The sequence below is a fragment of the Apteryx rowi genome, unplaced genomic scaffold, assembly GCF_003343035.1.
Source record: "Apteryx rowi isolate R43461 unplaced genomic scaffold, aptRow1 scaffold_12, whole genome shotgun sequence".
Lineage (NCBI taxonomy): Eukaryota > Metazoa > Chordata > Aves > Apterygiformes > Apterygidae > Apteryx > Apteryx rowi.
The window spans coordinates 636,591-651,914 of record NW_020447419.1 but is presented as its reverse complement, the minus strand read 5'-3'; the positions used below and the strand labels follow the sequence as shown (position 1 = coordinate 651,914).

General features: G+C 45.4%; 1 protein-coding gene across 1 annotated transcript in view; it reads left to right on the top strand.

Moving 5' to 3' along the window:
• The first annotated feature begins 9,832 nt into the window (after nt 1-9,832).
• Nucleotides 9,833-15,324, top strand: part of IQCA1 (IQ motif containing with AAA domain 1) — a 110,467-nt gene continuing 104,975 nt past the window's right edge. Inside the window, exon 1 of the mRNA XM_026087749.1 lies at nt 9,833-9,943. Within this exon, the coding sequence (XP_025943534.1) occupies nt 9,933-9,943 (11 nt within the window). The 5' untranslated portion in view covers nt 9,833-9,932. The remainder of the gene's footprint in view (nt 9,944-15,324) is intronic.

Sequence of the window (15,324 nt, the reverse complement as noted above, 5' to 3'; positions counted from 1 at the left end):
AGGCTGAATTTCTTCACTTATAGTTCCAGACCTCATTTTCAGAAGTGGGGGGAGAAAGCCTTTGATCCATTAAGTGACCTTACTGAATCACTGTTAGCATTTGACTCTCTCAGCATGAAAAACATAAAACAATCTAGGCCAGAAGGAACCTTTGGAGGCCATCTGGTCCAAACCCCTGCTCAAGGCAGCAGCAGATAAATAGGTGCACATCTCCTCCGCTTGCGCAGCCAAAGGCACAGGTACACAACACATGAGCAGTGGAAAAGCGCGGAAGCCACCTCAACATGGGGAAAATCTCTCTTGCTCGGCACAAAGCAGTGGAAAACAGTCTCCTCGGAGTTACACCCCTGTAGCTAAAGGAGCACTTTTCCAGCGATTCCTTCTCCCTTAACCTCCTGAGCTGGCACTCATAGGGATGTCGAAGAAGAGCCCACAGGTTTCTTTTAGCTCAGTGCAAATCCGCACCGGCGCAGCTTGCAATTTGCAGGTGCAAATTCACATGAAAACCTTTGGTGATAAGTTGATATACAGGAGTTCACAGCAAACAGCACACAGGTTTCGATGGAAGGACCAGAGCTCCGGCGCGAGAGGAGCGCAAGGAAATGCAGCTCCAGAACACATCTGAAACAGGTTCTCACTGAACAAGAGACTTTTCTCCTTGGCTCCCAGGCAAAGCAGCATTCAATTAAGGTGTATAAACTATCTTATAATTACCACACAGCTCTGTCTGTAATAAGGGGAATGGACACGATACTTTTGGTCTAACTTTTCCACCTTTCTGTAAGGACTGATGGCATTATAATCTATATTATGCACCTTACAAAACAGTTCTGTCCCAGTGAGGGTCTATGGATGAATATCATGAATTTGACAGGCAGCAAAGGGGGAAAAAAAAAAAAACTCCTTCATTTACCCCCTGTGGCCAACCCGAGAAGAGCTCGATGGTTGTAACTGCAGACAGAGGTCTCAGAGGTGTTACACCACTACACATTACCCTCAGGTAAAGAAAATACTTCAAAGTCTCTATTCGAGTGAGTAAATTCACCTGTTTTGTGCTCTGAACTTGAACGCAAGAAGCAGAAAAACCCTATATTGTCCCTTTCCAACTCCAACAAACGACCTTTCCCTGCCCTTACTCCCAACACCACCATTGCAACAGTTACCAGCTGTTTTCCCTCTGGCCTTTTTATTTCATCTCATGATACCAAAAGTAGCTACAGGCCTGGAAACAAAATTGCAGCCACCAGTTTCATTCATAAATTGGGCCAAATCCTTGCAGATAAAGTGAGCTATTGTTGTTATTTCTCACAGTTTACCACCTTGGAGCCAGAAAGTATTGTTTTGATTGCTATTGTGAGAACAAGAGCAGGGAAAAAAATAATCACGAGCTTCCCTTCCCCACCCCGCTCCAAATCTAATATAATGGAGAAAAGGGGGACGGATGTCAGATTCTCAAGGGTTTTACTGAGCTATCTACAGGAGCTCAGTCTGCGCTGCAGGTTTCTGAGTCTGAATTTTATCAATGGGTTGCGCTGGGTCCATTTTAAAGGATAGCAGGTGTTAAAACAATGAACGCAGGCTGCCTTTACATCTGTTTTACAAAAGCCATCTCAGTGTTTACGAGAAACAGGATAATCAAGAAAACATCCTGCCACAGGCACCCAAAACCTACAGTCCCTTGTTATTCATTTTTCTCTCACACTGCACGGTTTATTTATAGCACAAAAAGTTGAACCAGGAGGAGGGGGGAAAAAATAAAGTTTCACACTCATTTCCATGCAGCAGTGACGCACATGCAACGTGAAAGGGACTGTTCACCGGGCAGTTAGGCTGTATTGTTCCTTCAGCTCTAGGTAGGATATTAACCCTTGAGCTGTCGCCGTAACCGCCGCATTAGCTGGGCACAAGCGGTTGTTTTGGCTTCGTTCCTACGGCCACGTCAGTTGAACCTCTCTCTGTCACTGATCCATTCGGAGACGCTCCACAGGAAAATTCAAGTTGCTGCATATCGAATATAATGTCCCTCGAGCCTAAACACAAGGAGACAAGCAATTACAGGGGAGGGAGCATGGAAATTGCTCATATGTCTCATCCTTCAACGCTTAAGTTTGGATCCTTATGACCAGCAGAGCAAAAGAGGTTCTTCCAGAGCTGCGTGCTCAGAGGGGGGGACATAGAGGGTCCTTTCAAATACCCACTGGAGGAACCTCTGCCCCTCCACGGGCAGCAAAGACCACCCAGCCTTACGCGTCCATAATGCAAAGACACGATGCAGACAAGCACGTCTGCAGCACCAACGTTTGCCAAGCAAATTTCAGCTCCTGATGGCTTGTAGCTCCCTGCAAAATCACTGCAGTTTGGATTACTTGCAGCTGATGTTTCATTCTGCTTTTCTTCATACTTTTCAGCATAACCTGTTCTAATGATGCATCCAATTTAGTAAGAGACGTTTTTATCAAATTAGTTTTCATTAAAGATGCACCAAAATGAGTCCTCTAGACCTTTTCTCCCCATTTGCAGCTATGGTTTGGGAAGCTCCAAGGTATTTCCCTTTCCAGACTCACATTTCATGATTCCGGTCATCTTTATGTCCAGAAAAATAAGTATTCCTTCCCCTTGTATCTGTTGTGCTTTAACTAGCAACACAAAAAGGCTGAGTTTAGCTTCTGGGAGTCTTCGCAGCGTGCCACCTCAAGCACTCCCCTAGAAACCCGGGGAAATTAAACCTGAGCTGCCCAGACTCTCTGGGAATTCTCCTTCCTTATTTCTGAGATGAATCACAGAGGATCAACTCAACAGGTGCTTTACTGGAGAGTGGGAGGGAAAAGAAAACAAAACACAATGAAACTACAGCCTACGTGCATAAATAACAGATGAACTCCTCCTCCTCTTCTGGGTGAGGAACTGCTAAAGCAGATGGCTGATATCCCTTTCTTTTTTAGACCCACATCCCTCTCAGTTGCTGGCTTCAAAGACGCCAAGTTCCAGCGCTCAAACGCTTCCCTTCGAGTAGACAGCAAGGTCACAAAGTGGATTGTCCTGCTCCACACGTGACCCCAAAGGGTTGAGTTGCCTACCCTGCCCCTTACTCACGTTCTTCTCCGCTAGCTTCTCCACCCTGGGGATCCTCAGAAACATCAGCTCCCCAGCGAGAGCGCAGAGGCGCATTAGACATGTACACAGGTGCTTGCCCTAGAAGAGAGACGTTCAGCCTCTCCTTCCTATGCACCGAGTAGAACAGCCGAAGCTGAAAAGTCCCACATAAATTTAGGATAACAGCTCACCGCAGGCATATATAATTTTCCCTCAGCTTGATGAAACTGCTATTTTTTTCCATGAAGAGAAACACCGTCGCATATCAAACAGCACACACATAAGCTGACCAAGGAAGAGACCTGCCTCTTCATGCCTTCTGCCCCTGCCTTTGCTGGCAGCCGGCAGCATTTTACTGCTCTGAGCTTGCGCTAATCCAGGGCTCTCCAGAAGGCCTGTCCCATCAAATCTCCTGCCTGTGTACAAGTATGAGTTATACTGACTCACAGGTCAACTAAAATCCCCTAGGCAATAACTGTAATTGAAAAGATAGTGGCTTATATTGCATAGCTTTCTCCTCCTTGTTTGCTAAAAACACGAGAATTTCTGAATTTTTCAGTGATTAATGTGCAGACATACCTTGTACTGAAAGGCAAACTTGTCGTTTTCCATCAAATCATAAATTTGTTTTCAGCTCTGGAAAACAATTCAAAACTTGCATTTGGGCTTTTCTCCCTCAGTGGCAAAAACGATAAATAAAAGAAAGCTAGGAAATGGGGGAGGGAAATGAAATAAAGCCAGAGATGCAAAATAAAAACTGCAACAAGCACAAGAAGCAGACCAAACGTCTTTTCAGTTGTTCTTCCTAGCTCCTGATATTTTGATAGGCTTTGGCAGACGTGGAAAAGGTGAGATGGCCATCAAGTGGCCGAAGAACCCCTTTCTGCAGCCAGGCAGGACTCCGCTCTTCAAGTGCTGCAGGGATCCTTCTACACTTACCCTCTGACAACATCTGTTCAAGCTCAGGGTAGCTAAAGGAAGGATGGTTAAGACATAGCCTTGAGCATTGCAGAAATCCTCACCAACACAGAGACACCGCAGGACAGGCTAAATTGTATCGCAGGTCTTCTCCTTGCAGCGCCAAAGGGGCCGGGAGGGTGGCTTGAAGCCATCTTACGTCCTTCCTCCTGCAGCGACAAGTTCTGCTCCGCGTCTTCGGCAGCAGCTCGGCGCCTCCCCCAGCACAGGAGCCTTTTGAACGTGGTTTGACAAAAGCTCGTTGGAAAATACGCAACCAGTGTGACACAGCCTCTCCTGCCAGAACTTTCCAGGATCAAGCTACATCTCACTAACATGCTACATGCTGAGGCTGGTGTATTTTATCTCCTAAATTGCCACCCTGCCTCATTACCCTTTTAATCCTTCTTCGGTTCGTTGTCATCCCTCTCTCCTCGCTGCCATGAAGCATTCACACAGACGAAAACGGGAGGTGTACCCAGGCGACCAAGGACAGACGAGGCCATCTGAGTCCAGCGTCACTGGAGGCATTGAAACAGCTTCAAAAACTGCCAAAACATCCTACCCACAAGGCCCCAAAACAGCTCACAGCATTTTCCTTGCAAACCACCAACATTTGGACTTCCAGTAGCAAAGAATGTCACACTAGGGCGGCCGCTAAAAATTACGCTGGGGTGAAACACGCTGAGCAGCACACTCGATAACACCAGGGCCGCTTCACAGAGAACAAGAAAAACGTACAAACCGTCCTTACCTCCCGAAACCCGTTTCAGCTTTTTGAAGCCCTGCACAACAAGCACAGCCTCCCTTCCTACAACAGCTATTCTCGCCTCTCCACGTGCTACGATCAGCAGCTGCTCCAGGAAACAAGCCACGGATATTTGCCATTAAGAAAATAGTTACTTCAAAACAAATTTATTTCAAAAATTCAAGAACAAGGAAAATTAGAAGGGAGCAATGCACAGGGATATAGTCAACACATACTTTGGCTCATAATAAATTAAACGTTATATGCTAAAGACCAAAAAAAAAGAGAAGCATGAAAGATATTTTGAGATCTTGCAATAAGGGTTGTGAATTATTTCCTTGAGATAGAAAACCACTGTAAGTTCTTATGACAGCATGGGACAAAGCTAGATTCACACCTAATTTGGCAACTATAGCCGTAGGATGGGTTCAGGCCCATTTACCTCTTTTCATTTTGACAAGGCTGAGCAATAAGCAGGAGATTTTGGCTCTGTGTGCTCTCACTTAGCTAGGACACCAAAAAGAAACATCTACAGTATTTAAAATTGGCCAGCTGGTAAGTACATAAAGTGAATAAACGGTTAGAGGATCTGCTTATATTATAAGAGCAGAAATGGGTCTGCCCAGAAGCGCCATGTCACATGTGGTATTGACTACATCTTCACATTATACAGCCAGAAGAAATGCTACTTATTTCCAATATTTTTCTCCAGTATAATATAGAAATGACCTTTATCCTCCTAATTGATTAAACCTTGACACAGTGCTTGCATTGATTTATTAAAAATTTTCTAGCTGAAGCCAAATGTTAAAGCCAACTAGTTTTCTAAAACCTCTGCTAACAAATTACTTGGATAATAGCCAGAAGCCTGGGTCCAATCCCTTTTTCTATTCCTTTCTCACCAAAAACATCTGGTGTATGTTAATTGTAAATCTGTACTGACCGCAAGATTTATGGCGGTAGACATCTTTAAGAACAGCATCCTAGATAATTAAATAGCTGAACGCTGATGAACGATTGTCAATATAGAATAAGATCAATACGCTACCAGATGTTTCCTAATGATAGGCAGCTGACACTATTTGAACTGGCTCTTTTGAAAGCTTTAATTTTATTGAACAACATTATCTAAAAAGAGATGATTTAGGGTTTTACTTTTTAACAAAGAGAGAAGTGGAGTGTGGCATGGCATTTAATATCTGGCTGAGATTTAAAACGCATACTCCTTATGAAGTATGACATTTTATACCTGAAACCACAGGAACGTTTCCCACGTTTAAGTGATAGAGGAAAATTCTTCAAATTAGATTTGAACTTTATACCTTCTAATTCTGCTCCAACCCTCCTCCTCCATGTACCATGCTCGGGCCTGATGAACACGCTGGTATTATATCAAAGTCTAATAGACCTGACTACTGACAAATCCCCTTCGCTTAGCCTTGAAGTAAGCAGCAAACCTCCTGTAGATCATGGTAGTTAACGTTAACTGGCAAATAGCTCAGAGACTCATCACAAGACTAAATGAACTGGTCAGTGCAGCCCAATCGGCAGCATCGTTCCTCTTGGATATCAGAGTGTGCAAGGATGTGAGCTAGAAGTCAGTACTGAAGCCCTAATGCAGACAGAGGTCCCCAAGCTTGCAATGAAAAACCGCTAGGAGAGCCTTTAAGCACTTTAATCTGAGCCTAAAGGAGCCGATACCCCCTGGCACCCCCAGGAAAGTGTGGCACAGAAACATTTGATGTCTTGCCCCGAGTCACACAGGATGCCCACGGCAAAGCAAGGAACGGGATTCTCRACTCCGGAGCTAGGAGTCGAAGCCTCAGCTCATCCATCCTGTGTGATGGAGAAAGCCAGGGCCCAGCCTCTCCCTTTGCAAGCTCTTTGGGGTAGCAACACATAAAGCACACTTCAGTGTCGTGCCTTGAGGCACAATCCAGACCTCTGTAATTGCTTTGAAATATGAGTTGCAAAGGCATAACATTTTTTCTATTATATTCCTCGCTTTACTTTAAGCCCCTACTCAGTAAAAGACAGGTGCACTAAGCTCTTTGCCAGGGACCTGAATTTAGAGGAAAAAGCCCCTTCAGTTTTATAAGTTATCCCCCTGTAAGCTTACTGGTCACCTATTAAGTTTGCAGCAAGAGGCTTTTTTTGAAAAATGATGGCACCTAGTTTCCAAGACAGCAGAATTTTTGAGTTCATATTTGCAAGAACCCAAGGAATTACTGATGCCAAAAGGAACACGCTGCATAAAAAAATCATCACCTAGYTCTGCTAGATAGATTAAACGCACAGTTTTATTTTCTAACGCAGCATGATCAGGGCAAGGAAGTCACTATCAATACTACACAAAAACATACAATGTGTGGAATAACAACTACAAATACCTTTAATCTCTGGTAGTACCTAGAGATACCAGACTGCTGCCTGTAGGGATTGTTGGAGACACATGATCCTGAACTGGAAAGACTTAGATACTTCACAGTATTGACTGACTGTTAATAGTCTGCTGGACTTCAATTACAATTCAGTACGTGCCTAGATCTTTTTTTTGCAGAAATGGATCAGAGAGCAGGACCTCCCAGAGAACAGAACATAAAAGCAGGCTGTGGTAGCTGAAGGGGAAGAGACTAGTGGGGAGATAAAGGAAAGAAAAGGAGAAGAAAGCTGGAGAAGGGGATGGAGAGCAGCTGAGATGAACCCAAAGCAGAGGCGCAGCCACAGCAGAAAATATACTCAGGGCAATCATTTAAGGATAGCAATATCAGAACAGTCCAGGAAAACCTGTGTCACTTCAAATCTTTTACTTGAAAGCCAAGGATTCAGCTAGAAACCTACAGCAAAATGGAACATCTACACGCCTAAGCTTCTCTATTTATAAATGTATATTTTCTTAAGCTAAACCTAAAAACCAGCAATGTGCATCGCATCATCTTTAATACAGTTTCTAGCAGAATAAAGATGATCCTTGTGTTATAGCTTTGAGGTGCTATCAGAAAGGAAAGAATTCAGCCTAACATATTATTAATATGGGGGCAGTAGGGGGTGTTGCCTTTCATATTAGACAAATTTGTGATCCACACAGCGGGCGCAGGAAGGAAAGATTTTTCCGTATCGTGAACTACACACAGGCTTCCTCGCATGAAATATTGTCTTTGCCATCCACATTGCATCAAGGAATCTTGTCACTCGCATTTCGATTGATTCAGAAGGCTTTACACTTCTTTGTTTCTCAAACACGCGTGATGGGCTGCTTGGCTGTACTTTTAGAAGCTATTTTTAAGTGACAGGTTACAGAGTACAAGAACAAAAGTTATTTCCTATTAGGATTCCTTAATGTATTTATTTTTTGAATCAAAAGTATTACTCTCCCTCGGAGGTTTGGGAACTGAGCAAAACAAGGGAAGGTATCTTGAGGCCTACRAAAAAAGGTATATTGCTTAGGAGTTCAGGCCAAATCGATCCTTAAAACCGCATGCGCTTATGGAACAGTACTGCTGCGACTCCCCAGGTAAAACTCRTGGCGGAAAAATTAGTTTAGCAAAAAATCGCTGTCCAAACGCCCACATTAATGGAAATAAAGCTGTAGGGTTGCCATCTGGACTGCAAAGGCTTTGTTAAGATAAGAGAGAGGAGCAAAACATGAGTTACTTACTGCTTTTGAGGAATCCCCTGAGCTGCAGATGGATGCAGAATCAAAGACTCTGAAAGGAAGCGAACAAGATTCTGCTGTAAATRGCACCAGCACAATACATAGCTGTTTCAAGAATTACTTTTAAATTAACAGAAGCAATTACAAGTTACAAGCTGRTTTTACACCCTGCTCTGGCAACAGAAGGCACCAGCTCCTCGGCTCGCTTGTTCCAGGCTCAAAACTCCCAGCCCAAATCCCCCAAATGAACTACGGGATTGGCATAACYGCCCCACAGCTTGGAAAATGAATTCAGCTTGGCGTCTTCTCATTACGCCTTCGACTCTTCAAGGTTCACCTTTTCAAGCTGTCCTCCAAAACCACGGGGGCTAGAAACGTTATTTCAAAAACCCCATAGCCAAGATTCTCACGTAATTACACGAGCTGGGGCTTCAAGTAAAACAAAAAAACAAAAACAACAACAACAACAACAAAAGAAACAGACATATAGAGATTTATGGCAAAAAATGTGATCACCGGCAAACGCTCCTTATCCCAAGCTCCACTCTTTCTCCCTTCCCCACCCGCTCTTTGGAGGAGTGCATACTTTTCCCCCAGAAGGATGTGTCACAATTCTCTCTTGCTAGCTCTTATTTTTCCCTCTTCAAAGAGGGACCCTGCTGGCGCTCCGTGACGGACGCCCCTCGCTCCGTAATACGCGCCCCAAACGAGGCTCCGGCTTCCCCGCCGCCTCAGCGACCCGCCGCGCCGCCAGCCCGCCGTTGCTTGCAGGACAGCAAAGCGGTCGGTCGTTTCAGACGCGCCGCCAGCCCGCAAGGGCTCCAAACCTCGGGGCGCGATTTTACGGGCCGCGGCGCAACGTGGCGCCGTCTCCTCCGTCGCTGGCTGAGGGGCTTCAAAGAAGGAAGCCAAAAAATGAGCAAGCCCGGCTACGAGCAATTAAGGGCCAAGAAGGGTGTGCTGCATTTTTGGAATTAAAGGCAAATGTCTCTGGCCTATAAATTCATTTCCTAGCTGCCCTTTGCTTACATAGTTGCTTAATGAGCGCAGTTTGGAGATGTAACTGAAGAAGGAAATAAAAATAAGAGAAAGATTTCCATCTGTTGCAGAGAAAAAAAAAAGAAAAAAAGATTTGCTAAATAATAAGTCAGTGGGAAAGCACCCGAGATACTTGCCTTGCTAGTTACACAGGAGAAAAAAAGGAAAAACGTGAATTAACTGAAATAAATCCAGGGGCGGGGGGGAAGGGAGGGGAATCGCCCATGCTCGGGTCACGGGGGGGGGGGCCGCGGCCTGGCCACCCGCCGCGCTGCCATGGCAACGGCCGGGCGGCAACGGCCGGGCGGCAACGGCCGGGCGGCAACGGCCGGGGCCGGGCAGCGAGCCGCCTCCCGGGCCGGACGGCAACGCGGCCAGGCAGCGAGCCGCCTCCCGGGCCGGGCAGAGCAGCGAAGGGCGAGAGGAGGTGGCGCCCCCGGCATGTCTCAAGCGTGAGTGCGGGTCGTGGGGGCGCGGTACGCGGGCGCGGCGCCCTCCAGGGCTTCAGCAACGAGCTGCGTCACGGCCCGCGGCGGCGCCTCGCCGCCTTGTCCCCGCCTCTGCGAGGAGCGACGCTGAAAACCGAGTCCCTGAGGAGGCAAAAAAGCCTTTCTTGGAGGTGTTTCGCCCGGTTACTTCGCGCTGTGGATCGCCCCTGCCACGTTTCCCCCCCCCCCAAAGTTAGTCACTTCTCCATCTGGTTTGTGCAAGTGGTCGCACAGCAAGGAAAAAAAACACATTAAAAATAATAAAGGGGGAGTTAAAGGGAGGAATTGAAATCGGCTGCAGTTCAAGCAGGTGTGGATCAGTAAATGAAATCACTGTTTTGTAAGAAAACAGAAAGAAAAAAAAAAGGTAAGAAACAGAGCACCCAAAAAGGCCCCCATCTTCAAAGGAGCGTCTGGTCCCTTGGAAGAGCACGAGATTCAGCCCCCCAAAGTCATCGGATCACTTCTGTACTATTTAGGCCAATATTATTTGTACTCCAGCATCACCCATAACATGCTAGGCCCTTTTCTGCTTGCAAAAAGTATTTTCTTCCCCCTCTCTTAAGGACAAAAGTTTGCTTATACAGTTTTTCTCTGTAAGGAGCTCCTCATGCTTTTAAACACAATACAAAGCTTTAAAAGTTTATTTGCAATAACCAGACGCTGATTATGGCACTGTATCAAAACGCCGGCAAAGAGCCATACTCATTTCTCCTCAAGTATTATTATTACACGCAATCTGCTATATTAAGAAAGCGTTATTATTATTGCAGAGTCAGGCACTACCAAGTTAGGAACCTTRCTGTAAAAGCCTTTCATGACATTATCCCACCGTAATTTGCCATTTGCTCCCTCCTAGTCCCGTTCTAGCAGTGCAGAACCCTGGGCATGGCCAAGCCCCGTTTTAGGCAGCTGTTGTTCCCAGCCCTGTGCTGGATGTGACTTGCTCGAGTTCACTAAAAACAGGAGTACATTAAAAAAAAAGAAGAAGAAAAAAGCCTTGGGCAATGTTTGCTGCTTGCTGCTGCCCCTCTCCTGCCTGCTGTAGGTCTGACCTGAAAACTGCTGCCCCAGCCGCTGCCGGCATCTTACCGCCACCGCATCCACCGCTCGCCAGCCAGGCAGCTCCCTTTTCCTCGCTCCTCGGCTCAGCAAAGGGTTGAGGGGAGAGGAATAACGAAAAAGGGGTCACTGAGGGTGCAGGAGAGGTAGTGTGTGAGCTCYGTCCTAAGGAAGGTTTGGTTACATCCCAGGCTAATCCCGTACATCTCTACCGATGCTTTGCAGCCTGGTAACTCAGTTAAGAGAAGTTTACAAAGTAATTAATAGTTATCTCAACTGCCTGGTTTAAAACAATTAAACAACWAAAGTGGATTGTTTGACCTCTTCCAGAGAGAGTAATCACAGAACCTGTCATTCCTGCTGAGTGTCTGAAATACGGCTGCTATTATTTGAAATGGATTAACGCAGAAGGACTTAACTATTTTGCAACCTCACTCAAGTTATGTTTCAGCTGTTTGGCTTAATGCAGTTTAATTTTAATAGCAACAGAGCTCTTTATTATTTCCTGTAGCATTGCCAGCACTCAACAGCAATTCCATATAAACTAAATACGCATTTCTGCTACAGGACACCAGTACATACAGTTCTGTTTCCAAACAAGGTAGCTATGCTGGTAAGAAACTCCAGTTCGACTTTGATGCTGTTTAGCTCACTTAGTCTAATCACTCTGTAGCAGCGCACAGCATGGCATTTATAGCTAGGCCAATTCAGTCCTTCCTAAATTTGGGTCTGAATGTACACCAGTTGATCAAGCAGGGCATCTGTATGTATAGCTTGCGTTAAGCAACAGGCTGGATAGTTTTCTTTACTGTATTCTGCATCTTCAGGAAATCTGTGTGCTAAGTTTTCTGGGTAATTTGTGCTTTTCTTTATAACCCCGGCAACTGGATTCAGGTTACCACCTGAGAAACTCAGCATTCCTTGGGGGGGACAGAAAGATTGTGACTCTAAAGTGCTCCGAAACCATCAGGAAAATAAGAAGTACTAGTATTCTTATCTAAATATACACAGCCTTAACGGTTTAATTTCATGTTTTAGAAACGTTTGGGGCTGTCAGCGCTGGTAAGTCCATAAACATTTATCTGGTACATAATGTCTTAATGCTTACTATTCACAGTTTTCTGCATTCCTTCCCGGCACAGGGCTGAATAGTGATCAAGGCCAGTAGTGAGGAAATAGGAGCATGCTTTATTTTTGTCCTAGGCTATCTTGTTTTGYGAGGTACTGCTGAGATGGTTCTCAGTAAGTTACTCAGGCTACTGCTATGTGGTTGTGAATATGTTCTGAGGTTAACCTAGCTATATGCCATAAGTCATGGTAAATTAAAAGTATTTAAGAAGCCACATGATAGAAGTGTCCTAAAACACAGACTGCCCTACTTGAAGGCAATGAAGCAAAGTGCTAATAATACATGGGGTTCACGAGAAAACCCTGATACTCTGGGCAAAAACATTTTGGGGAAAAACAGGAAACCAACCCCTGTTTGTCAAATACTGGAAATGGGGATGGCTGCTTTTGTTGCCACATGGAAAACAGACTCAATCCTGCAAAGCAGGAGGCACATCAGTAAGTCACAGCCACGTCTATAATTCAGCTTTTTCAAATACTCCACAGTCACATCCGTGTGTCCTGTATAGAACTGCTACACAGTACAGCTTTTTCTGTGTTCAAGGTAAACAGCTGCTTTTCAGACATCTGGAAAAGCAGCTCCTATGCACGTAAAGATAAATTGCATGTGTCTTGTGCAGCCAGTTGGACGTGCCAGACTTACTAAATGCGCGTGCAGGGCAACTGTGTTGCATGCACAAGTGAAAACAGTCAGATTAGCAGCATTTGCAGCTGATTTATGTGGCTGGCATTTCAGTATTTGCAATCAAGGGTTTACAAGAAGTGCTCACCATTAAGGCCCTGTGATTTTAATGGAGATGTGGTCGAAAGCTCACGGAAACACAGTATTTGACTGATTTAGTAAGCTTTGAACCAGGTTAGAGATAGGACATTTGGAAAGCACTCAGCTATATTCTCTTAAGGCCAGTAGGCTCCCAAAGGCTGCAAAAAGAAAGTTGCCACGTCCAGACATGCTCGACGTTTTCTTAGGACAGTTGTAGTCCTCACGAGAGAGCTTGCCCAGTACATTTGCTGTAAGGTCGATTAAGAAGTGCACGACATATCGCRCTTCCTAAAGTACTCAACTCGCTAACATTTGCGTACAGATGTACTTTTTGTTCCAGACATTGAACAGGAGATTTGCATAGATTTTTTGCATTTCATGTTTTCCTGCTGCATTTCCTCCTCTTATGTATTTCTTTACCATTTACCTGACCTGTAGGATCCTGACCAGTAATTTCATAACTTGTCCTAACAGCCATAGTCCAGACATGTTCAAAGCTGGGTCTCAGCACAGCTACCTTTTGTACCCAGTTTTACYCAGCTATAAGACATTTGCCACTACCACCAAGGAGCTTAAAAAAAAAAAAAAACAGGCTTTAAAATTTAATCTCTTGTCACAAATAAAGTCAATAGTTAAATATTTAATCTAAGACAAATTCTTTAGCATCTCCCCTGCTGTTTCTGACAAAAGCAACCAAAGGAGAGCTATGTATTTTATATTGCATCCCCAAAGCTCTGTTAAAGAAAATTAAGGTTGCAAAACCAAGCACTGAAAACATAAGAAATTGCCAATGCAATCCTTCCACCACTTTATGTAGCTGCATTACGATGCAGTTTCTTATTTTGTGATCGCATCCCATTTTCTCCCCGCAGGGCCCCAGCCTCATTCAGTGATTGCTGAATATTTCTTTTTATCCCCTCATTCGGCGTGTGGCCCCAGGCCGTATTCTTCAAATTCCATCCAAACGCCACAATTATTAGCTTCCTCCTGGGCATTCCTATCGTGTTCTGCCTCGTACATCTCCCTAGCGTTCACGGATTCATCTTTGCCCCTTTTTCCACCCCTGGTGACTGGAAAACAGAGACAGAACCAAAATGATCCCAACTAAGATTCAAAATTTCAAGTCCATCCTGTACCTCCCTTCATCCTTAATGAGCAGGAAGATCTTGTGTGTTACCGGTACATTGTCTCCTTTGGGAAAAAGCATTGTCAGTGGAAATATCCCAGCAGCACTTGTGCTAGAAAACAGTGAAAAAAGAGGATACAGTTAGCAAGAAATTGAGTAGACAGCTCTAACTTTAGTCAAGTTTAAAGCCTCCTCATGGGAAGGCTGGCAGAGGTAAAGCGCCCAAACAGATTTGCCCTCTATGCATGGAACTGCAGGCAGTTTGGTGGGCGATTGCTCTGTCCTTTTCCAAGGAAAGAAGAAAAAACATATGGGCATAGGGTAGTTAATGCCGAAATAAACCTCAGTGCCATGCCTGGTAAAATGTGAGGCAGGCAAAAGCTGCTTGGTGCTTGAGCAAGTAGGTTCTTGTGAGCTCCAGCCCGTTTTTAGCTCTCCGTCTCTCATTCATCCTCTCAACAAACCTACCTTACTGCAGCATCTCCTGCAGCGATGCTACGAGGCAATTGGATATCAGTTACGGAAGCTCTCGTTCCCCGTCCTTTCGCGCTTCCTTAGCGAGGGGGAACGCTGCCTGCAAAGGAGAGGAAGCTGCTGCTGCCCTTCCTCAGCTGAAAGCGCAGGGCAGCCCCCAGCCCCGAGACGTGAGCTGCAGCCTGACGGACGGAAGGATGGACGGAAGGGAGCGCCGAGCGGTAACGTTCAGCCTACAGTAGCGTCTCCCCCACCTTGCTCGCTTGTGCTTCTAGCCCATCGAAATGCCCCCACGCAATGCCCTCCCGTAAGAAAAGGGCCTTTTTTCCAATCAGCATGGTGAGTTTGGGCTGGAGCAGGTGCTTGAGAACTGCTGAGGTGCAGTGTTACAGGCGGTGCTTAGTGAAGCAGGCTTCCTCGCCTTTGCTGGGGTTTCCCATTACATTTATGCCACAAAAATCTTTTATCCCCTGTTCGCTTTCTGCCATAGTACCTAAGACTGAAATCGGAGATGACAGAAGTATAGGGCTGTTCGCGTTAACAACGCCAGCAGGCTGCGTATGCTTTTTTCCCCAGTAACAACCAAAGCCTGTTGAAGTTTATCCTTTAATTTCCTCCAAAGCTTCTAGCTTTGCAAAACATCGCTGGCTAGAACAAGCATGCAAAAGGGAAGTCATCTAGCAATGTTACCTTCACCACCGCCAGCTAAGTTGGGCGTAATTATAAAGCCAGCTTTATGCTAGTAGCAAGGCAAGCAGGCCTGACCAAGCTCAGAACCACAGGTAAACCCTG